The sequence below is a fragment of the Rosa chinensis genome, chromosome 5 (genome assembly GCF_002994745.2).
Source record: "Rosa chinensis cultivar Old Blush chromosome 5, RchiOBHm-V2, whole genome shotgun sequence".
NCBI lineage: Eukaryota > Viridiplantae > Streptophyta > Magnoliopsida > Rosales > Rosaceae > Rosa > Rosa chinensis.
Genome location: NC_037092.1, coordinates 84,216,123 through 84,241,238, shown reverse-complemented (window position 1 = coordinate 84,241,238; position 25,116 = coordinate 84,216,123). Strand labels below are relative to the sequence as shown.

Genomic DNA, 25,116 nt, shown 5'->3' with positions numbered 1-25,116 from the left:
GTCATGCGTTAGTGATCCACTACGCCACTCTCAAGACAACATAGGTGGGTACTACCCGATTGCTACCTATTTAACTGAACTGATTAATTTCGCTAACTAATTCCACCTTATCCAGATCCATCATGAGAGAATTTCTCCTCAAGGGGATTTGAATTTCTCACCGCTCGCCAAATATGTTGGGCCGTCTTTTGATTAGAACATGATTTTACCTCGCTTAGGTCGGCCTCGAAGGGACTACTCTTTGTTTGGATTGGTTTTGAGGGGATTTATTAGGGGTGGGCGCGGTGCGGTTCGGTTCTGTTTGAGGCCCAAACCGCAACCAAACCGCTTTTTTCGGTTGGCCTATATATCAAACATTCAAACTGCAACCGCATTACAAAAGGGCTGAACCGATTATTTCGATTACACTATTTTTCAGTGCGGTGCGGGTCGGTTTCGGTTTGGAGCGATTTATTAATTTCAACTAGAAAGAGAGAGCCAAAATCAGGCTTATTTTTACCTAACAATTTCAATAAGGCATAAATAAATTTTGAATGCATTTAGAGTCCACACAAATTGGCAAATGTCACCCAAATATCATGCAACTTGCAGAAAGACCATAGCAACTTATACACACACACACACACACACATTATATATATATATATATATATATATATATCAATGATCAAGCCAACATAACAACTTATTACAAACTGAAAACCTAATCAAAAATGGATTTCTTATATATTGAAAACCAACATTTCCATCAATAGAGAAATAATAAATAAATAAAATGTAATTAAAATAAATTCGGTGTGGGTCAGTTTAAATCGGGCGGTTTATGACTTGAAACCTCAATCGAACCGCTTTTATACTGTTCGGTGCGGTGTGATCATAAAATGACACAGTTTTAGTTCGGTGCGGTTCGGGTCGATAACCGCATTTTCAGTACAAAATACCCACCCCTAGGATTTATCTCAATTAGACCTGCCTCGAGAAGATTTCACCTTACTTGGATTGGCCTCGAAGAGATTTTACCTCACTTGTGTTGACCTCAAGAATTTTCCCTCACTTAGATCTTCCTCGAGAAGATTTCACCTCACTTGAACTTCTTCAAGGAGATATCACTTCATTTAGATATGACTCAAAGAGTTTGTCTCAAACAAGTTGGACTGCTTCTCATTTAGTTACTATTTTAGTCCATTCTCTAAATTTTCCAACCCCACAGATAACAAGTTTGAAGTTAGATTTCAACAGTTTCATGCTTTTGAAATTTTCGTTCTTTAGGTGAATGTTGTTATGTTCTACAGTTCTAGGACCCATTTTGGGTTGTGAATCTTGAAAAAATTAAATGGTTGATGTTGCTTGCTGAATCTGATTTCTTCTATTACCTACACGCCTTTGCCGACACCATTCCCGTCGGGAATAGTTTCCAATTAAAGAAAAAAAAAACGGATATGTACTTTTATTGACGAACACTTCATAGCCAGAAGCTTTCCATAAAATAATAAAATATAGATGGGACCTACCTTTAGCGATATTAGCGCCGTCAGCCAGAGCCTCACAAATAGATTGAGTGGACACACTTTTTGCCCGCGATATGTTCATCGCCAAAAACCTTATATCAAAAAAATTAAAAACTATGTACCATGAATATTTCGGCTGAAAAAAGATCATTGTATCACAAAAAAAAATTATTCTATGTACCAACAGTGCAAATGATTCAATATATATTACCTGATTTCAACTCTTAATATTATAATTAATATTTTTTTTTAATAAATTAAAAAGTGCAGTTGATATTATCTAGCCATCCATTATCTTCATTTACAAATTTATTTTTATTGTTTTGAATTCTTTTATTTCATTTGCAGCTAAAAGTCAGATTTGTAAGGTAAGTAAGTGACTCACTCACATCTAACAACTACGACAATAGGACAATAGGATATGAGCGAATTGAGGTTGTCATCAAATTAATCAAATAAAATGAAAATTTCGTTTTCAAGTTGTACCTAAACTTTGATAATATGAGGATCAACTCAGACATGAAGACAGATATATAGACAAAGAAGAAGCTTAATGTACGTTGATTTAGAAGAAGTAGACCAGATACAACGTGAATCCCCACAAAGAACAAAGGTGCTACGTACAACTAGCTAACAACAACAACATTACATATAAAACTGTGTTTAAATTAAGTAATGGTGATGAGGAAAAGGGTGATCAAATGGGTTAAACCCGAATCCACTTTTACTAGGATCGAACAACAAAAAGAAGACAAACCTAGCAACAGCTGGTATATAACTATATATAAAATCTATCTCTGTGCTTTGCTTTTAACATGAGGAAGAATATATACTTGAAAATGGCAGGGGCGGAGAATAGTTGCCTTGTACCTAGCTACCAACTAGCTTAGCCCAGCTGCACGGCAAAGTGATAGAGCCAATAAGGTATTCTTGTTTTGATTGTGGTGGACATTTCACTAGAAAGAAGAAAACAATGGTTGCCTGCGTCTTTTGCTGGGAGCTGGTACTTGGTTGTATCGTATTGCCTCTTCTCGTGTTAGATATATTCCTTCAGGTCCAGTGAAAGAGACACTTAATTAAGCTAATCGATTCTCTTTCGTATATGATTGTACTTAAAGATCATCAACATTCTCTATTGTTAAGTATGAGTGTTAAACACTCGGTAAGTGATGAATTTTTAGACTCTTGAGGCATGATTGAGACAATTCACCGAATAATTTGTCTTCTCAAATACTTTATTACTTTAACCGATTTTACTTAATTAGATTATCGTCGAATGTACTTATTTTTATAAAAAGCTTATGTGTTTATATACTACAACCTGGGTTGTCTTACACGCCCAACAATTGGTAACAACTAACAAGTCATGGAAAGTCTAGCCTATGAGTTTCTTTAGGTCATTAGACTCATTATAGAAGAATGATTGTTTACATTGAGCATTTGCTTTGTAAAAAAGGAAGAGTAGCATTTGACCATCCATCACGCCTCCTTATTATATTTAATATTATCATAAAACTAGATTGTAGGTATCTACTATCTACCTAGGTCGAGCTGCAATGCAAGTTTCTTCAATGCTAAGGGTCATTGCTTCTTGACTAAACTATCTCATAATTAATTGAGTTGCTTAACCTAATTGATTTAAATCTATCGCCAGCAGTTGAACATGACTGTGAATAATAATGCATATAAATCAATTTTTAACTGTCTGATAATCTTCTACTTTTGAATGTAAATCCAACCGCTGTTGAGTAGCCTTGAGTATCTAATTAATTGAGTTGGTGAATTGAAATGTTTGCTTTCAAGTAATTCCAATGTAATAGTTTTTAAATAAAGATTAGTTAAACCATAATCCAGATGAATAACAAAAGAAAAAGATACACACTTTTTGCATTTGGAGGTTGACAAATCAACGCTACTTTTGAGGGGGTGGTTTGGTTGCCTCAGAAAGTTCGTTTTTTGCTTAAGAAAATTATAATTTAAAACAGAGTAGTTATAAAAAAAACCAACCAACTCAATGCTACACATTTTCTTCATCAAGAAGAAAATGTTAAACATTTCCTAACTCCTACATGTAATCCACCTTTTCATTAGATCATAGAGTTCTTTGTTATTTGCAAAAGTACCCTCGTTGAAGCCCCATTTGGTCCCCGCTGTAGCACCATGCTTTGCAAGATTTACTTGATTACAGAAAAGCAAGACAATGAGTGTTTGGAAGGTTTTTGGATATTTCTGTCCCAAGGTCCACTGAGTCCTTTCGGCACTTGGACAGCTCACACTGTTTTTCTCACTGACTAAACTACCCCCTCCTCGTACTATTGCTCGATTTGTTTTAGGTAATCTCGCTCAATAGAACAGTGAAGCTAACTTTATTGTTGATGATATCGTAAACAATCTTTTTCTTAATACTCTTTTAGCATCTAAACCTAATAATATACTTGAAGACTCAAGGAGGTAGTGAATCGTAAAGACAATTGTCAAATGATCTTAAGACTTGACATAGGGATGGAGGGCACTTTGTCAATGACTCATTGTTCAAGCTTCTTTTAGGTCAAAGTACATATTTATGTTACTCTTTTTCTTTTTTTGTCTGAATATTTATGTGACTCATATAAGCATCTATAGAAAGCATCTTGTGCTTTCTGCAGAGAAAATTAATCAACTTAAACCCAGTTTTTGAGGAACTCTGCAAAAAACACTAGTCTTTTTCAAGATCTGAGTGGCATACATATCATCATGGAAGTATTATATTCATCATTATGTTAACACGAACACAGAGAAAAGGAAACCATGTGCAATCAAATATGCAATTGAACTTCAAAATAAAGTTGAGACTTTGAGAGCATTTCCATCACTAGTTGAAATTGAACACCATTAGCAACAGTAGCAATACTACATCCTATAATAGCACCACCACCAAAATTAGCAATCATGTTTCACAGTAGCAGCAGCACCACCACCTCATGTTTGGCTACAGCTACATGGTTATTCTAGGAAACCAAGGCCATTTTGGTAATCTGATCTCTCTTCAAGAACCATGCCTGTATTGAGTAAGGAATACTCCCCCTTCTTTCTCTGCTTCACATGCTCTCCCCATTCTATCAAAAAAATCCATTAACAACACACCAAGCCAAAACCAACTCTTTGGCTTCAAGCTTTTTGTGTTCCCTCTCTCTCTATATTTCTTCTCTCTCTCTCTCTCTCTCTCTCTCTCTCTCTCTCAAATCAAATCCAAGCATTGGATACCCACTTGTTCATCATCCTATTAATTTGTTCTGTTTCTCTGAGTGAAGAAGAATTTCCCACCCACTTCTCCTTTTGTTGTTTCCTTTGTTCCATTCATGGCTACTGACACCAGAATTTTCCCAGACCAAAACAACAACAAAATCAAAAACAATGAGATTAACAGGGTGGAAATCCAAGCAGCCATTGCCAAAGCTGTGGAGCTTAGAGCTCTTCATGCTGCTTTGGTTCAAGGAAACAGCCCTGCAAATCTCAGGTTCCCTTCTTCTGCTTCCCCAGCTAATTCACGCCATGCCTCTAACTTCTCTGCTCAGGACTACCCTGTTTTCACACCTGTGAGTGAATTCTTTTTTTACCCAGTTCCTTGCTTTTTACTCAAAAAGTCTGTAGCTTTTTCTGTGCGCTGTTTGTTGTTGTGAGACAGTGAATTCATTGCTACTCCAATGTGTCTCTTCTCTTTATCATTTGGTTTCAGTACCCAGTTATGTGTACAGAAAAAGTGAAGTTTCAATATTTACGGGACTAATTCTAGTGTAAAGAGACACTTTTAGATCATTGGTTTTTCACTACTATAATCTTACAATGGTTCAACCTTAAGGACTTCTAGGAATGCACTTCTGTTCTATATAGTTTTTAGGTTGTTTTTGGTTGCATATATAAAAATATAAGTCATTTTTATGAACACAGGAGATGTAAACACTAAATTTGTAGACATTTTGAAGGGTATATATGAAGATGACTACAATATTGATCAGACAGTAGTCCCAGGACACATTTTAATTCAATTTTTTTCTTTTTCATGCTACAAGTTTTCTATGTGATGAGTCTAATGCCTAATGCTAGAAACTTTATAAATTTGGAATCTTGAACTGGATTTTATCAAATGTATAAGAAATGTTACCTCCGGTTTCTGAGTTACTGTTGAAGTTCACTGAATTTGGAGCCATTTTGCAGAGTTATGAAGACGAACCATCATCCGGGTATCATCAAATTCCGATGAAGAACAGAACGTTATCCGAAAGTTGGGACGAGTATGGGCTAGAAGGAAATGGGGATGAATCAGTTGTGTCGAATTACAAGGAAAACTCATCTTCAAGAAAAGGGTTTCCTTCTGATTTATCCAACTTTGAATCCCACATTTGCCCAGCTGAGGATAACAAGTCTGTCACTGGCTCATGTACAAACAACATCACCGTGCTTCAAACATCACCAGGTACTGAGTACTTCAGGTCAAGTAGGAGAAACAGTTTGGGGGATTTCAACTCAATCTCATCTTGTAATAGATGCAAGCCTGCAACTATAACCAGTGAACCCGAAAACACATCCAGGAACAGCAGGAATTCTAACATTGTTGTGCCATTAACAGATTCTCATGCATCGACTACTACACAGTCACAACCAAAAAGTAGGGGAGTGATTTCTTGGTTGTTTCCGCGGTTAAAGAAGAAGCACAAGAATATAAGCTCTCCAACCCGGACAGAATCTGAGGAAGTTTCTCAAGCCTACAAGGATTTTGGAATCATGTCAGTTGAAGTATTGAAGAAAGAGCTCATAAAAGCAAATGAGAATAGAGACTCGGCGTTAAAGGAGGTTTCTGAGATGAGATCTTCACTTGGGGAGCTGAAGCAGAAGCTGGAGTACTTGGAAACTTACTGTGAAGAGCTGAAGAAGGCTTTGAGACAAGCAACACATGCTAATAAGAATTTCCAAATGCCAGAAAATATTGGGAATTTCCCAAACAGACCAGGAAAATCAAGTGATGGGAATGCGGAAAACTTAATGCCAGTCAGCGAGGAAGTAATGGTGGAAGGTTTCCTGCAGATAGTGTCCGAAGCAAGACTTTCAGTAAGACAATTCTGCAAAATCCTTGTAGCACAAATTGAACTAACAGATAACACCTTGGTGGACAATTTGAACCTGCTTCTCCAACCATTCAAATTGTCATTGAATTCCAAGTATTCGAAAGCTGTGTCATACCATTTGGAAGCCATCATAAACCAGTCACTGTACCAAGACTTTGAGAACTGTGTGTTTCAGAAGCATGGCTCACCAAAGCTTCTAGATCCTCAACAAGCTCGCCAAGCACAGTTTTCTTCATTCGTGGCACTAAGAAACTTAAGCTGGAATGAAGTTTTGAGGAAGGGAACAAAGTATTATTGTGAGGAATTCAGCAAGTTTTGTGATCAGAAGATGAGTTGCATCATTACAACACTAAATTGGACTAGGCCATGGCCTGAGCAGGTTCTTCAAGCATTCTTTGTAGCTACGAAATGCATTTGGTTACTTCATTTGCTTGCGTTTTCATTCAATCCGCCGCTGGGGATATTGAGGGTGGAAGAGAATAGGAACTTTGATTCACATTACATGGAAGACATGTTTATGGATAGGCAGAGATCACATGGTTCAAGCAGGGTTAAGATTATGGTAATGCCAGGGTTTTATGTTCAGGATAGGGTTTTAAGGTGTAAGGTTCTTTGCAGGTATAAGTCTGCAGGTCAAGCAAGTTGACTTTTTTTTTTCTTTTCCTTTTTCTCTTTTCAATTTCTTTATCAACAGAGAGGGGTTCCAAGGGTTACCTACTCAACAAGAGAAGTACGTTACTTGGTGTTCATATTAATATCTGTTCAAATGTTTTAAAAGTAGAAATATGGATTTGTACCTCATTGCTTTGCTTTGTTTTCCTAGTTTAACCAAGTTGGAAAGTTTATCTCGAACATGGGGGTAGTGTACACTGTACACTACGACAACATTGCTTGACCATCACATAACATCTGCTCATTAACTGCCATTGAATGAAATTCGGGGACAACCCTTGACCATCACATAACATCTGCTCATTAACTGCCATTGAATGAAATTCGGGGACAACTCAAACAAAGGGCAAACAAAGGAATTCATAACTTATTATTTCAACGATCCAAAATTTCCTTTTGTAATGAAATAAGTTCTCTGTTACAAGCTACAGAGGGTGGCTAAGCAACTTTCTTCCAAACACCTGCGCCAACTATAAATATGGCAAGGGATCATCTCAACTATTACACAATACCACTACAAACATACTGACGGTAGAGAAAAGGAAAGAACACTCTTAACTAGTTTTCTGCAACTGCAAATGTTAATCCCATAGAGTCAGACACGAGCAGAGGCTGGATGTCTGCATTGCACTATTGCCACCTGAAACCTTGCTGCTTTAGGCTTGATCCCTCAATTAATTGCTCCGTGAAGATAACACTCATGCATTTACTTTTACTCTCTTCATCAACTCAATGAATTCTCTAAAAGCTGCAATAAAAAACTCCAAAACTCAAAATCATTTTTGTAAAGTAGATTCATGCAGGATGTATAATTCTAATAAGCGGTATTGGGTTTGTGAGCTGAGAAAACAGCTGGCAAGAAGCAACTGGGGAAATGATACTCATGCTACGAGCTATACCTTCACCTTTCAGATGGTAATGGAATTACTAGATAAACCATGAAGAGTTCATCACTAGGAGTGTTCTGATGCAATTGGTGCAAGCACGCACAATAGTGTGATATTGATAAAATTGATAGTTGTTTATCACTATTTGTAAGCATAGTTTAAATTACCATAATCTGAATCATGAGGTCCTGGGGATGCTTCAGGGTGGTACTGAATAGACATGATGTTTCGTGCAGGATAAGCAAGGCCAGCACAGCTTCCATCGTTGAGATTTACATGAGTTACTTCTACACCATCTGGAAGTGATTTGGGGTCAACCGCATAGTTGTGATTCTGCCACAAAATGAAAAGTAGAAACGTTAGTAGATGGCATTACCTAAATTTAGCGGAATAGCATGCTGAAATGTTACTTCAGGAGGCAGTTCAGTTCTTTAAAATATCTAATACAATTTTTAAAAGTATCACATTCAACAAAAGAGAGATTGATAGAATTTACACACCTGGGCGCTTATCTCAACATCTCCAGTACGAAGATTACGGACCGGATGATTTCCTCCGTGGTGACCGAACTTCATTTTAAAAGTTGTACCGCCTAATGCCAAGCCAAGCAACTGATGGCCCATGCAAATTCCAAAAACAGGAACCTTTCCAAGAATCTGCTTGACTGTTTCAACAGCATACGGAACTGCAGATGGGTCTCCGGGGCCATTGCTGAAAAGGACCCCATCTGGTTTCATCTTAAGAGTCTCTGATGCTGGCCATGTTGAAGGTACCACAGTAATTTTGCAGCCATAGGAAGCCAATCGCCTAAGTATGTTGCTCTTGATTCCAAAATCATATGCAACAACCTTCAATTCATAACCATAGAAAAAAGTCAGTTAAGGCTGCACTGCCAACCTCTGAGCAATTCGTAAGATTTCTTTTAGTTAAACAAAGATGTAAAGGGAAGAGCAAAGTGAGAAGGGGGAGAGAGAGATGAGAAGGAGAAGAGAGTAAGAATAGTATGTAGAACTAAAACTGAAAAAATTGTTTTTTACTTCAAAAAAATATAATTCTTGTATCTTTCATCTCTTCACATCTGTCATCTCTCTTCTCATTCTTGTATCCTTTTCCTCTCTCTTTTAGTTTAATGCCGAAAGAAAAAAGAAACAAAAGAATACAGAACAAGACTACTTAAAAAATGTAACTTAATGCAGACTTACACGAAAAGCCTCTCCATCTTTTCTTTTGGACATAAATTCCCACTCAGAATTGGTTTTATCAACCCACTCATGAGGGGTCTTGCATGACACACCACTTATTAAATCAACCCCTGCAAGGTGCGTTTAGCAAACCCCAAATAAGAAAATATGAACTTTTAACCCTCTGCATGATTTTAACCAACTTCATGACATCCTTACCAACAATGTCCCATGAACGAGACATTTCCAATAGTTCCTCATCAGTTTTGGTCTCTTCTGTGCTCAAAACACCAATAAGGCTTCCATCTTGCCTTAATCTGCGGGTGATAGCCCGTGTGTCAACATCATCTGTTGCATAATCAGTCAGCATCAAAGCTCAACACCAGAAATTAAAAAGATACAGAACAGCACACCAAATTACATGATTCTGCAAAATATCAGTGCCTTAAAGACTGACGCCATGGTATAACTTACAAATTCCCATGATATTCCTTTTTGCTAAATAATCACCAAGAGTTTCTGCACATCTATAATTTGAAGTACTGCAAACAAACAACAGAGACAGTTCATTGAAAGGATTGAGAACAGCTCAATCATTGAAGCTTCCGATATTAATGTCCCTATAGCAGTATTAAAAAAGAATGCATACCTGATACTTAAACTTCTGATCACTAGACCACCAAGGAAGCACTGCCTTGATTCTTCATCATCTGATAGGAAAATATCAACATCAGATTTCAACATATTTAAGATGGTACAATTCTCAAGTATTAAGAAAGGAAACTATACTTACCAAAATTTACACCAGTATTTCCAATTTGGGGGTTTGTCATCAGGACAAATTGGCCAGCATAACTCGGGTCTGTAATAATTTCTTGATACCTGCATAAAAATCTATCAGCAACCTGAACTGATAATGCCTAACTAAAGCTAAGGTGACTACTTCCAGCAATGCAAGCAGTAAATCTCCTTCATCCTTACAAAAGTGGGCTTCACTTCACTCTCATATGCAAAAAGAGATGGGAGTTGTATAAAATTTCTTAAGGGAAGGCAAACTCTTGCAGTTGTTGTGGGGCACAAGTGATGCACCACTGGAGATAGAAGCCTCCACACCCAACTTGATAGTAGATATATTAATAAAAATTAGGAAACACAAAAATTTTAAAGCCAGCTCACCCGGTCAAGGATGTATTGAATACAACTTCACCAACTTGGGTTCCTGAAGCACCAAATGACTTTGCTCTCCATATTGAACCATCTTCAAGCACAAGTCGAGCATCTGAAGTCTTCCAAGGTCTTTCGGACAAGTCTGAAGCACAAGGAGTAAAATAAATAAATAAAACACAAAGACGAAAAATTCAAGGGACTAACATGCAATAGTTCATTGTTCTGCTCTGGCTGCAGAGGTTTGAAGTGGGGATCTGGGGTTACAAAGGGTCTCAAACCCAATAACTTAAGTATGACGTTTGGTAAACTTGAGAAAGATTTGAAAATGAAATGAGGAATCCAAAATCATAAAGGGAATACACCACCAATTACCGGCCCTTGAAAATAAATCATAAAGGGAACAGCCAAAGTACTCTAATTTACCAAGAACTCAGAAATCCCAACACTGTAAAAGTATCAAACTTTTCAACACAGAATGAGACTAAAGCTTAAAGGGCCAAAACCCAAAAGGGTTGAGATATCAATCTGCAATATATACCATCCCTATTCGTTGTTATTCATCTAAAACAAGAACACTGAGCCCAAAAATAAGACCAACATTAACTTGATGCATGGCAGCCAATCAATTTTCTCTTCACTCTAGTCACTAATAAATCGACCTCACAGTAAATTGGAAATCATTGTAACATAAAGATTGAATCTTTTCAAGTCGTAGAGCACAGCAGAGAGAAGAAGAATTAAAGCAGAGTAGGAAAAGTGGGTATACCTGAGACGGCGTTGGCGGTGGCGGAGGAGCATCGGAGAGTGAAAACCCTAAGCTTTGAAGGGTTTTGAGGCTTGGGAACAGAGAAAGGCGACGACTTTACGAGGAATAAGTTGATAGCTGCTGTGGCCATTCTCTCTGAGCTGCGGAAGTGGCGCGTCTCTGTTTGCCCTGTTTCTCTTTTTGTGTTTCTAATTAGGCATAAAAACAGGGGCTTGCTATTGGAGAATGAAAAAGTATAAAGTCTTGTCTATGTGAAACGGGGTCTTAACAAACCCAAACCCAATAACCGAGAGGGTCATTGGTAGCATTTGAAAAAGAAAAAAGAAAATATCAAGGCCCACTGATCACAGCCCAGTGGCCCAGCCAACTCTGCCCTTGCACCACCACCATGGCACAACAAACCTCTTGAGGCCAGAAACTGGTTCTACCAACACAACCTCCCCACCGTTGTCTCTCTGCCCTTAAGTTACTGGAGGTGATTAGTCTAGTCCTCTCCTACATACATGCTAAATATGTTTACAAGGTTGATTGGCAGGGGGAACTCCCCCACAGCTTTGGTTTCTACAATAGCAACTCTTGAGAAACTTTAATACTAAATACGGTAATTTTATACGTGAACTCACTAATTACCAGAACTATATATAGTTTACGTTGCTGCAAATCCAATAACCTGAATTTTACATAAAATGCTACATAGCAAACCTATTGAAAGTTGTACACCTAATTGTTATTGGTGCATACCTTCATGTTTAAGTCACATTCTCATTGTTAGTTGATAGGGTAGCTTTTTTTTTCTTCTAGTTTTTTTTTTTTTTTTTTTTTTTTTTTTTTTTTTTTGATTCATTTAGAGTAGTTTTTGTTCTTGTTAAGGGAAAGCTGCTTTTTCCTTGCTATCGAAATGAGTGATCCAAGGAGTGATTGAAGACTTTTTCTTTGCTTCATCTCCTATATAGTTGTAGGTTTGTAAACGTTTTCTCACTATGAAGTTAACCAGAAAGTCTTCCACAAGTCATTTACCTTTGTTTTCAACAACACCAAACCAATGCTTCTAGTTATAGAGAATAGGATTAGTGCATGGAAACTGAAAACTGAAAACTGTGTTACGGTGCGTTACAAAGTCCTTGTCATGCGGATTATAACTATTGGACAGAGTAAAAGCCTCCCTCAAATTAAACCTGCTATGCTTACCAAACATTGTTTTTAGTCCTAAACATGCTAATATATTATTAGCCGGCAGCAAGTGGATATATAGTAGTACTAGTTAAAGAAAAGAATCTCAGATGCTACTCGTCCAGAGCCTGCAAAAGTCTTATCAGATTTATTTCCAAGCTGCTCAGACTCCAAAACTCTCTGTTTCGTTGATTATTTCCCTCAATTTCTCGAACCTCTATCCCTCCTTGGTGGGTGGGTTTTTTCATTTGGTTTGTGCAGTTTCTTCTTACCTGCCTGTGCTTGAGAGTTGAGACCTTGTTCTTGCAGTTTCTTCTTTCCTGTTCTTGATTGCCTCTTCTTTTGATTTGGTGGTTTTCCAATGGCCTCCAGCTCCCAAATAGCCTGTGCATCTCCTCCTTCATCAGATCCAAGTTGGGAGAATGATGTGTTTTTGAGTTTCAGGGGTGTAGACACTCGCAAGGGGATTACAGTCGACATACACGACCGACTCACTAGGAGAGGAGTTAATACGTTCCTGGATGAGCAAAACCTTAGAGTAGGCGATGCTATTTCTCCCACTCTTGTAAAGGCAATTAAAGAATCAAGGTTTGCAATTGTTGTTCTCTCGAAAAATTATGCTTCTTCTACTTGGTGTTTGGAGGAACTTAGAGAGATTTGTGAGTGCATGAAAGACCATAACAGAATTTTGCCACTATTTTATCATGTTGATCCTACTGATGTTCGATATCAGAAAAACAGTTTCGGAGACGCTTTCATTAAGCATGAAAACTCTCGGCGACACAAATCAAAGAAGATGAAACAATGGAGAGATGCTTTAAAGAAAGTGGCCGGTTTCTCGGGGTGGAATACACAAGATTATAAGTAAGCATAATTAGGCTATCTTAATTCCGTACCAAGAGTTATAATTGTGCCTACAATTTCGATCGGTACTATATATTTACCTAACGCTTATTTTTGACCCTTGATTTATTGTTGTAGGACTCACAAACAACTTGTTGACGTCATTGTGGAATTTATCTGCAGTATAGTAGTACCTGATGCAATTGAGTCCACAGGAGATTTCGATGCATTTGAAGTAACAAAACAAGCCATGTATGAGATTATGAAGGCGTTTACAGATGATGACGTCACTGCAATTGGTGTCTACGGCATGGGAGGCGTTGGAAAGACAACCATGGTAAAACATGTCGCTGCACATGCTAGAAAAAGTGGGATTTTTGATCATGTGATTATGGGTGTCGTATCCCAAAACCCTGACTTGAAAAGAATTCAAGACACATTGGCAGAGTTGCTGGGCTTCGAATTACATGAGGGGACAGAAATTGGAAGAGCAGCTAGATTGAGCAAGGAGATAAAGAGAAGAAATAAGATCCTTATAATCCTGGACGACATTTGGGAGAGAATGGAATTGTCAGACATAGGAATACCTAGCTACAAGGAACTTCGAAAGTGCAAATCCAAAGTGCTACTCACCACAAGGATAAGAAATGTGTGTCATGCGATGAAGTGCCAAGAAAAGATCAACCTCACTACCCTATCAGAAGAAGATTCTTGGACCTTGTTTGTGAGAAATGCAGGAAGGTCTTTTGAATCCACCAATTTCGAGGATGTTGCGAGGAGGGTAGCTGGAGAGTGTTGCGGTTTACCGATTGCATTGATAGCAGTTGCAAGGGCACTCGGAGGTAAAGACTTGGTGGAATGGAAGAGAGCAGCTCAAAGATTAGAGAAGTCTCATGCTGCCAACCCTGAGGATTACGGAGAGGCATCCAAATGTATAAAATTAAGCTATGATTACTTGAAAGAGGAGGACTATAAGTCATACTTCTTGCTCTGTTGCTTATTCCCAGAAGACTTTGAAATCGAAATAGAAGACTTGTTCAAGTATGCGATCGGGAAAGGGTTGTTTCGAGATGCCGACACAATCGAAGAAGCCAGAGACGAAGCTGATTCCGTGGCCACACACCTTAAACATTGTTGCTTGCTTTTGGATGGTGAAAACAATAAATTTGTAAGGATGCATGATGTTGTCCGGGATACAGCCATTCAAATTGCGCAATCTGAAGATGGGCATGGGTTTTTCGTGAAAGCTGGCTGTGGTTTAAAGGATTGGCCTCCTCGATTACATGAAGGCTATTCGGCAATCTCACTAATGGCTAATTGTATTGCCAAGCTACCTGAAAAGTTGGTATGTCCAAAACTCCAAATTTTGTTACTCAACTCTAATTCCTCTATAGGAGAGATCCCAGAATCCTTTTTTCAAAGTCCGAATGAATTAACGGTCTTAGATCTTACGCGGACCCGTATTTCATTACTACCCCAATCATTCAGTCTGCTAACCAATCTCCAAGCTTTGTATTTAGATCGTTGTTTCAAATTTATTGACACTTCTAAACTGGGAGAACTTAAGAAGCTTGAGATTCTTAGTATGAGAAATTCATGTTTTAAGGGATTGTCGAGAGAAATAGGAGATTTGACCAATCTAAGGATGTTGGATATCACCAGTAAAAGTATTGACACAGTTCCATCCAAAGTGATATCAAAGTTGCATAATTTAGAAGAACTGTACATGCAGGGATTTTGGAACTGGGGGAGTAAAGTTGTGGGAGAAGGAGACGAAACCAATGCGGGCTTTGACGAGGTAACTAGCTTGTCAAATTTAAGAGTTTTGGAGGTTTGTATCCCCGATGCAGAATGTATCCCTAAAGATGTTGAGTTCAATCCGAATTGGGTTAAGTTTAATATATGTATAGGCAGAGACGACAAGATGAAAGCCACTGATCAATATGCTCATAATTCAATATTCTTGAACATTGACACTATCAGTAACTTACCAGACTGGTTTTGCAATGCGGTGATGACCATAGCAGGGAGCCTACAGTGGAGAGGGTGCCAAAGGCTTATTGAATGTTTTATGGCATATGAGCATGGAAGGTTACATGGATTGAAGCATCTCTCTGTATATGGTGACTATGACCACGAGCTGATGAACGTGTTAACATGGGTTCCGAAAGAACCTGTGTTTGAGAACTTGGAAGAGCTGCGTCTGATTGGCGTAGATTGCCGGGAATTATGTGTTGGTGAATTACCACCTGGGTCTTTGTTCAATTTGAAGTTATTAGAGGTAAATTGTTACAACTGGGGGATCAATGTACTTTTACCATCAACATTGTTACAGAGACTACCAAATCTGGAAGAACTAAATTGTTGTGGCATGGAGGAGATTGAATATGTGTTTGGGTATGGAGCGTTATTTGAGCCAAAACACTCAAAATTGAGAAAGATAAAGTTGTCTCGTCTACCGACAGTAAGAGGCATATGTAATGCACCTGCTCCACCTGCAATGTTCCAGAATCTTGAGTGGTTGTTCATTGATTATTGCCACTTGCGGGGAAGTCTCTTCACCTCTGATGTTGCTCAATGTCTTTTTCAGTTGAAATACATTGATATACGGTATTGCCCCCTTCTGGAAAGAATAGTTGAAGTAAGCAACAAGAAGATCATTCTTCCAAATTTGGAGGAATTAGCTTTGTTCCTACTTGATATGATCTGCTATGAAAGTGCTACTTTGGATATTGAGTGTCCTTCATTGGAAAGATTGTGTGTGTTTGGCTGCCCGAAATTTTTAGCCTCTTATTCTGACTTCCACAGCAGGAAAGAAATCGAACTCAACAGGTATGTTGCTGTGTTAAAAACCTACTTGATTTGTCATTTTTGGTAGTCCGATTGCCTACCCGTAAACAAATACAAAACGATCATTTTTGTTTCATTCAAATCCATGATTCATTATTTCATTTGCCATCATTCAATGGAAATGAGTTACCACCACCAGTACACCAAAGAATTTTTTTTTTTTTTTGATAATCAAATGATCGCTTGTTGATATTTCATAGAAATTTCATGTCATTGATGATCGATGGTTTATTTTTAATTGCTCTACTTAACAAACTACAATATGAAAAGCCTAGGTACGCTTTGAAGAAAATTTGAAAACAGGGTGCTTGTGAATTTGCACCGCATACAATGTTTTATCTTCATTTATTCCCTCTAAATATTGCATTTTAGTTTAGCTTTGCTTTTAGATTTCTCATCCTAACTTAAATTAGACTAGCCTCTTAACATGTACTCCGGATAAGTCAATTTATTTATGGGTGCGGCTATTGTCACCCAACCATTTTCTTAGTTTACCCTACAAATACATGAATTATTGAAAGATTATATTATCCAAATGTAAAATGATTAATAAGTACAGTAATTTTTAAAAATTCAAATATGTAAGAAAAAATAAATAGATAAGTAATTAATTAAATATAAAGACTACTTAATTTCCCATTGGATAACATTAATTTTTATCTTCTCCACCGAAATTTGAATTTATTACTATTTTTTTTGTCTTTTTGTTGCCTCCCCATAGTTAATTCGTTATTCAATTCACAAAATCATTAGTGTTTGATGAAAATCTTTGCAATAACTTTTACGAACACCGCAAATTAAAAATTTAAAACACCGAACGAAAAAAAATCAATCTCTTCTTCATTGCTCATAGTTGTAAATTTGCTTGTATTTTTACTTGGATTGAAAGAACATTGAAATTGAAAGAAAAAATTAAAAAAAATGGAAGTAAATTTAATGAGAGATTTTCGTTAAAAATATTTATTTTTTAATTGGATATGTCATATAGAGATATTCTTGGAAAGAGAAATGGATTTTCGTTATCAATCACTCTGCATGCCATTTGACCTTTAATCTTGAGAAATTTGTGGTTAATATCAGTTTTACCCTATTTTGATAAAATGTTGTTCTTCTGCATATTAATAAACTATGGGCATAAAAGGAGATTTAAAAGTTTAAACATTGAAAGAAGAATTTGCTTAATTATATATAAGATATAGAACCAAAAAATAAAACTTGTATTAGGATAAACTCACCCACACACACACACACACACACACACATATATTTGCTAAGCTACACTCAATTCACATAATTGAATTTTGAGGAATGCTAACAATCTTCCCTTTCAACTTTCTCCTTTCTACCTTTCATATTCATTGCATGCCATGTATATTCTACTATCTAAAACATTCAAACTATTGATACAATTAAAAGACAAGTTTTCACTTCCCCCCTTTATCCTCGCTTAATTTCACATGCATTTAATTAAGTAATTTATTTTAGTTTCTCAATTTTTTTTTCTTTTGTGAATCTTTTTATTTGCAATATATATAACTCTTGTGGGCTTACAGTTGAGATTTTACATAAGAAATACGCACATGGTACTTATATATTTAAGAACGTAATTCAAATTTTATCCAAAAAAATAAAAATATAAAAACAGAATTGAAGCCCAAAAAATAGCTAAACATTTCCTTTATATACATATATGGAAGAGAATGTAAAAAAAAAATTAAAAAAAATAAAGAGAGAGAGAGAGAGAGAGAATTTATTGGCAAAATAACCAAATTACCCCCTAACTTTTCTCATAACTGCTAATTCACCTCCTGACATTTCAATTTTGATTTTTCACACCCTAACTTTTCTAATTCTTACTGACTCACACCCTACCGTTAACTTTTAGATTTTCCATCCAATTTCTACGTTAACTTGCTGGGCATTTTCGTCTTTCCAATTGTCACCAAAAAAAAAAACCTTAATAAACCAATTGTTCAAGAATATCAATACGTACAAAAACAAAATAACATGAGGTTAATTTTTTTTTTTTTAACACTCTTACCACTAACAAAAAAAACACCCAACCCTAAAACTCTTAAGTGTGTGTGTGTGTGTGTTTTTGTGACAATTGGAAAGATGAAAACGCCTAGCTAGCAAGTTAACGGAGAAATTGAATGGAAAATCTAAAAGTTAACAGTAAGGTGTGAATCGGCAAGAATTAGAAATGTTAGGGTGTGAAAAATCAAAATTTAAATGTTAGGAGGTAAATTGGCAGCTATGGGAAAAGTCAGGAGGTAATTTGACTATTTTGCCGAATTTATTTAATCATCTAATCTCATATGTTTTCTAACGAGAAGAGAAACAAATGTATGTAGCTACCATGTCGATGAGGTGGATGAGATATACCATTTTGTTTGGTTTTTTATTTTCTGTGGGTTTTATATAAAAATATGTCAAAAAAAACTCAAAATTTTGGAACATTACAAAGCAAATGAAAGAAAATTTTTTGTTGAAAAACTTAGGAAATATAAGAAATGAAAAAAATTAGAGTAAAATTAGGAAAATGAAAGAGTCAAAACGTACAAGAACCAAGAGTTTTTTTTTTATATTAAAAGAGAGTATTTAATAAAGTCAAACATAAATAAGGGTGAAACATGGAATGAAATTAGTTGTTTCTTAAGGTAGTAAATTTGTAGATTTTAACCATAAATGAATCCACATGGCAGAAGATAAGTGAGGAAGATAGAAAGAGAAAGTTTAGAAGGGTAACCGTATTACTAAAAGATTTTTCTTGTAGGTTTTATGTGTATAATTAAGATTTTTCTCATTTTTTAACTTGACTTTTTTGCCCTTCTAATTAAATAGGCTGTAATCTAAATCCTTCTTAATTTTAGCCGGATGTTTACTATTTTTTGAATTTGAATTATGGCTAAAAAATTTGAAATTTATTACAATCAACTTAATCCTTGATTTTTTTTCTTATTTAAAACAACTAATTTTCCTTTATTTCTTCCTTTCTGATGTGAGCTATGTATCTTCTTTTTTTTTAGTAAATATGTGTGCTTATCATCAGAATATGTTATATTCCTTTTATGTAGATATTTATTTTTTTTGACGTGGTTAGATATTCTCTCACCCAAATCTCTAAGTGGGAATACTCTTTAGCCATTTATAGACTTCTAGAATCTATTGGGAAAAAAATTAAAAATTCAAAAGCCAACGATGTTGAAATCGATATTCGTTAGGATAAACCCTAAAAAAAATAAAACACAAATCACAAATACCTATTGAAGAGGAATTAACCTACACGCATAATATTTAGATACCTATCTACATAACAATTGGGTATTATAAATAACCTCCTATCTAGCATAAACCCTAAAAAATAAAACGCAAATCACAAATACATATTGAGGAGGAATTAACCTATACTTAATCAGATATACATACCTATCCAGATACCTATAATTTAGGTATCTACAATAACAATTGGGTATTATAAATAAAGACTAAATTCAGTTTAGTCCGTCGAACTTTATGGGTAAAATTAGTTTGGTCCCTCAATTTTTTTTTTAATCACATTGGTCCCTAAGCTTTCAAATCCCATCAGGCGCGTCCAATTTTTGAATTTCCCTCTGAATGTAACGTCATTCGTTGAGCTAGAGACATGTGGCCCCTGTTAGCCAAATAGTCACCTTTAAGTATAAGGGGTACAAGTAATAGTATAGAGATTTAAGAAAGGTTGTCGAACCCGCGAGGATTGGATTCTTTTCACTAGCTAGGGTGTGAACCTAAGGAGAGCTAGAATATGCAAATGTACAATCCCGAACCTAGAATCACAAGGAAATCTAGGCTCATGGTGAGTATGTGCAAGATGGAGTAGTGATTTGATTTTGGTTTTTGATCATAGTTTTGAATTGAAAATAACTAGATGCTCAAATATAAATTAAATTACTCTAAAGTAAATTAGTGATCAAATGGATGAAAGTTAAGATTTAGATTGTCTACCACTAACCTCCCTTGCAAGTATTGATGCATTTCAATATGAATGATGCTAAATTAATTAATCAATTTCTCTCCTTGCATCCCTCTCGGGTATGACAAAGGACATGCCCCTTTTGTGATATCAAGCAACTTCTTTGGGGTGTAGTCCTTAACTACTTAAGTTATGCATTTCAATCCAGTTAGGTATCTAGTGCATTACCCTAAGTGCATAAAGTTTAGAGATGAAAAAATCGTGCAAACTAACCAAGCTTATCTCCAAGTGATTGTAATTCACAACCCCTACATGCACACCTAGTGTGCTCTCATGCTTTAACATTTAAATGTTACCAATCTCTAAACATTATATCATGACATAGCAAACACACATACTCAAAGTGGTAAAGTCTAAGCATATGCATTTAACTCTTGAACTAGCATGTAGGCATATTAAAGAAAATTGCATCAAATCTTATTATAACATCACTTTATACAAGATTGGTTAGAGCTTTCAACTCTACCCCCAACAAAGTACTACTCACTCATAATTACATATACTAACTTCATAATCAATAAACACCAAAATATAATCTAGAGTAAAAGGGATAGAATTGGCTTAGTGGTGTGTCAGATGGTCCTTAAGCTCACGTCTTGGTGGTGATGATGGTGGTGGTGATTCATTCTCCTTCTTGCTCTTAAAGATTTGATGATAAAAGATAGTGAAACTTGTATTATGTATTGTGTGAATAGGTGGAGTAGATGGAGAAAATGATGATAGAAAAGAGAGTGGGGAAATGATGTAGTGGTGTTAATGGAGGTAGAGGATAAGAAATGGTGGTGGTGATGGAGGAGATAGAGTAGTATGGATAGAATGGGAATTATGAGTTTGAATTTTAGGAGGTGAAAATAGAGGTTTTGTGGAGGAGATGGAGATAAAGAAGATATAATGGTGTGGTATGGGTGATTATTTAGAGTGTAATGAAATGATGCTTATATAGAGAAGAGAAAGAGGCAAGTAATGATGATAGTTGTAGTATGGAGGTGGAATATGATAGTAAAAGTAATAATGATAGTAGAAATATTGATTATAGTGGTATGATGACAGTGGAAATATGAAGGTGGAATATGATAGTGAAAGCAATGGTGATAGTGGACTTTTGGGTAATAAGAGTAATTTGAATCAAAAGGTAATTTGGATTTTGGTTAAGATAGAATGATGGTAAATAGATGTGGAATAGATGTTGTGGCATAAACTCATCCTCCTTACTCCTTCATGAATATGGCTGGAAAATACATGGTACAACCGTGAGTGGTGGCGCACCTCTACTTCAATGGTTCGCCGGAATTTGGTATTTAACATTTTGCTCTACTTGTGACAGTTATTCTTCCTAACTCCAATTCTCCACTTCGATTAAAGCTCAAAATTAATGTTTTCTTCACTCTTGCAATAATCCTAGATAAATAAGAAAATGATTTAGTGAAAGCTAAAATAAACACAAAAATAAGTTAAATTCAATATTTAGAGGATGCATTAATTATGGTCTAACATCACCACTTTTGCAGACTCTACCATAATTTTGGAGAAAATGTCCAAAATACTCCTAAATACATATTTTTCTAATTCTTAAGATTTTTTTTTTCTTGCTCTTCCTCGATCTTGGCTGAGACGCAATTCGATCTTACCCCTCTTCGTCGGAAAGCTGCTTCTTCTTCCCTCCACGATAAACCCTCCTTAAATCCCAATCCAATCCCATAAATCTAAACCCTAATTTCCTATCTTCCGGCCTCCCCGCTAGGATACTTTACCGATCTGGTTTTCACAATTCTGAGCAGGCAGCGGCCACCGCCACTACCCACTGCAATTGACTCCATTGACTTGATCATCCACAATCCAGATCCTCCCCTACACCTTCCTCCGACCGCCTCGCCTCCGTTTTTCTTCTAATCACACAAATCTCTTTTCTCTCTACACCTGCAATTCCGACCAACCACCCGAATACAGAGCATGACTACCACTGCCCCACTCTAAACCAACATCGACCTCATCAACTTCTAACAAAATCTCATACCCATGGTATCCCCAATCTCTTCATCATCAGATTCACCACCTCTCAGCGTCCAACAAAACACAACCTAACAAAAAACTGACTCGTTTCATTAGCTAGCTCCACCCAAACCCAACGCCTACTCCGGATGCTCTTTCAGCAAGAGCCCCTCATCTTCCCAAATCAGACCCAGTGTCAAGGTCTCGTACAATCAAAACAGGCCAATTAATCCAATTTCATATTCAAATAGAAGAAACTAGAGACCTGTGATTTGGATGTGCCCAGAAAGAATAGGTTTTGGGTGTAGAGAGAAGATTTTGGGGATGGGTATTTTCGGTTTGGGCGTGCCGCTGGTGAAGCTCCAGTCGAGATGTTCGGCGGCAGAGGCCGTGCAGCAAGGTCGACCGGAGTTTGGTTGCGAATTTTAATGTGGTGGATGGGAGCTTGTGAGGTGTGAAAGAGAGAGAGAGATGGGGTTTCATCTACAAGCTTGCGTTGGATTTGGGCGGCTTTAAACTGGATTGAATTTGGGTCTGGGGATGGGGTTTCATTTCTCCAACTCCATCTCTCTCTTTCTGGAGCGGTCATTCATTTGCAAGCTTGACTCGGAAGTTGGAGCTTGCGTCGTTGTTCATCTTAAACGAGAGAATGTAGAGAAAAATTAAAAATAAATTAGAAATTAGATTACATTTGAAATGTCCGTTTTACCCTTCTTAGGGTGTTTAAAGTCTGAAAAGTGGCCCTTATGTCAGCTCCAGCTCAGCGAATGACATCACGTTCCGCGAGAAATTCAAAAATTAGACTCGGCTAATGGGATTTGAAAACTTAGGGACCAACATGATCAAAAATAAATTCAAGGAACCAAATTGATTTTAACCCTAAAGTTCGAGGGACTAAACTGAATTTAGTCCTATAAATAACCTCATATCTAGCCATCTAGGTATTGATTCATACTACTTAATTCAAGGGTCTAATTATGTTATGAGATATGTCTGTGGGCGTTAGTTTTATCTACGATATATATATTTGAGGCTTGTGGCATATTTCATAATTTTTAACAAAAATATGTTTTGTTATTTGTTTTAGTTAATAGTTTTTTTTGGCATATTTTGTAATTTTTAACAAAATATATATATATATATATATATATATTTTTTTTAACAGAAATTGATATCATTAGAATCAATAGCCGGCAAACTACCAATGGCTAGAGCCTAGCTGCACTTACAAAAAGATAGCCGGCAAGAAAATCCGGAAACCCTAATCTAAGTAAACTCATTACAAGTTGATGATAAGCTCGCTATAATTAGCGAACTTATAAACAAAGAAACTCCATGTCTTCTGGGGCAAAATCATTCACTAGCCTCCCATTAGTCAATCAAGCAATTGTGGTACCAACAGAAAACCACTTCCTAGCCAACAAATAGGAGCACCTCCTTATCCATAAGCTGCTTGAAATACACCAATCACATTCAAGATAATTACCAACTCTCGAAGAAGTCATGATCCGAATAGATTGACAGTTGAAGACCATAACTAGCCCCAAACTTGCCCAAGTAGGTCTAAACCTCTTGAGCCGGGCCTGCCCAATTCACTAGGTAACAAGTGAGGGTGGCAAGACACCTTCCTTGAGAGCCCATGAACTTGGCCCAACTAGCCCAACCTCATAATTAGGCCCAGAGCCCCAGGCCCAACTTCTAGCCCAGGAACCCGCTTTGAGCAACACCATCGCCGTTGCTTCCGGCGGTCGATTACTTAGAAGGCCATAGTCGCCTCCTTTCTGTGTCTAAGCTAACTAGACCACCACCGCAACACGTTCGACAGAGCAAACCAGAACCGATTTGTCTCCCTTTGTTATTTATTCTAGTTAATAGTTTTTCATTTTATTTTGAGATGAACCTAATTAATAGGTTTGGGAGATTTTAAAAGAATTTAATGGGTGGGTTTGATTTGATATGTGATTATGAAGCTGGATGTATAATAAAATTCCTCCTTTTGTTTCCATTTTCTGAATAGATTGAAAATTGTATTGTTAACAATATTTTGAGACTTTGGAGATACATTAAATTGTCAATTTATATACTCATCTTTTATCTCAAATTGACTATCAGTATGGGGTTTCGGTATCCTGCTGCCTCACAAGAAACACAAAGAAACTCTTACTGGTCTTCTATCTCAAGAAGGCAACAAGGCCAACTCAATTGGTATGTTGCTGTATCCAACTCAATAGCCTATTATTTCCGTTTCCAATAAGATAGAAAATTGTATTGTTAACAATATTTTGAAGTGTCGAGATGCATTAAATTTTTAGTTTACTTATTTATCTTTTATCTCAAATTAACCATTAGGTTTTAAAGTTGATCGCATACAAGAAACACAAGGAGACCTTCAATGACTAGAAGAAGATTTGATTGTGAAGCTGTAGACAACTGTATTGATTCTGTCACTGTCATGACTAATCAATTTTAAATAAACATTTTTGTTTCTCTGTATCTTGTTCCTTGTTTTCCTGCAATTGTATCCATTGTAGATTTTGTTGATATGGAAAATGGCATGTTACTGAACTGCAGATATCTTTCGTCATTGCTGATATGGGCATGCATAATATGCATTTACCTATTGTTATAGTTGTCTGAGATTGTAACTTCTCCATAGGATTCCCGCTTTCTATATTACCATTTAGATTGAAGTTTGACAGAACTCACAGAAGTGTTACTGAAGTACCTAATCGGTACATTTTTTGGAGTTTAGGTATCTATATGAATGAATATATGATCACTTTAAAGTAGGATGTACGATTTTGTCTAATTTAAAAATATTCACAACCCGCACTCATGATAAAATCTGATTAACCTAAAGCTACTTTGTAGAATATTCTGTAAATATTTACTTTCCTTGTAGGTGTAGATTACGTTTTCTGTATAGTTGTAGTAGTGTTTTTCCTATTTGGACTACTCTTGTATCT

The 25,116-nt window shown here is 36.5% G+C and overlaps 3 protein-coding genes across 6 annotated transcripts; 2 read left to right on the top strand and 1 right to left on the bottom strand.

Moving 5' to 3' along the window:
- The first annotated feature begins 4,239 nt into the window (after positions 1–4,239).
- LOC112165505 (IRK-interacting protein) lies at positions 4,240–7,343 on the top strand. 2 transcript variants are annotated; one of them, XM_024302049.2, is made up of 3 exons: positions 4,240–5,083; positions 5,703–5,961; positions 6,115–7,343. In XM_024302049.2, the coding sequence occupies exons 1-3, from the start codon at positions 4,847–4,849 to the stop codon at positions 7,254–7,256; spliced, it is 1,638 nt and encodes a 545-aa protein (XP_024157817.1). In that variant the 5' UTR covers positions 4,240–4,846; the 3' UTR covers positions 7,257–7,343. The 2 variants fall into 2 exon arrangements, with proteins under 2 accessions (XP_024157817.1, XP_024157816.1); XM_024302048.2 differs by having other exon boundaries at positions 4,241–5,083; positions 5,703–7,343.
- Positions 7,344–7,623: 280 nt separating this feature from the next.
- On the bottom strand, positions 7,624–11,485 carry LOC112165506 (carbamoyl-phosphate synthase small chain, chloroplastic). The gene is made up of 10 exons (XM_024302051.2): positions 11,284–11,485; positions 10,527–10,659; positions 10,144–10,232; positions 10,000–10,060; positions 9,825–9,892; positions 9,570–9,698; positions 9,372–9,481; positions 8,670–9,017; positions 8,337–8,502; positions 7,624–8,030 (listed from the first exon to the last, which is right to left on the bottom strand). Exons 1-10 carry the CDS (start codon positions 11,411–11,413, stop codon positions 7,981–7,983), a joined length of 1,284 nt encoding a protein of 427 aa, XP_024157819.1. The 5' UTR covers positions 11,414–11,485; the 3' UTR covers positions 7,624–7,980.
- Positions 11,486–12,575: 1,090 nt separating this feature from the next.
- On the top strand, positions 12,576–24,754 carry LOC112201871 (probable disease resistance protein At4g27220). Of its 3 annotated transcripts, XM_040519755.1 has the most exons (5): positions 12,576–13,317; positions 13,435–14,641; positions 15,029–16,128; positions 24,263–24,355; positions 24,500–24,754. In XM_040519755.1, the coding sequence occupies exons 1-5, from the start codon at positions 12,815–12,817 to the stop codon at positions 24,504–24,506; spliced, it is 2,910 nt and encodes a 969-aa protein (XP_040375689.1). In that variant the 5' UTR covers positions 12,576–12,814; the 3' UTR covers positions 24,507–24,754. The 3 variants fall into 3 exon arrangements, with proteins under 3 accessions (XP_040375689.1, XP_040375688.1, XP_024198563.1); XM_040519754.1 differs by having other exon boundaries at positions 13,480–16,128; XM_024342795.2 differs by having other exon boundaries at positions 13,435–16,128.
- Positions 24,755–25,116: the final 362 nt, after the last annotated feature.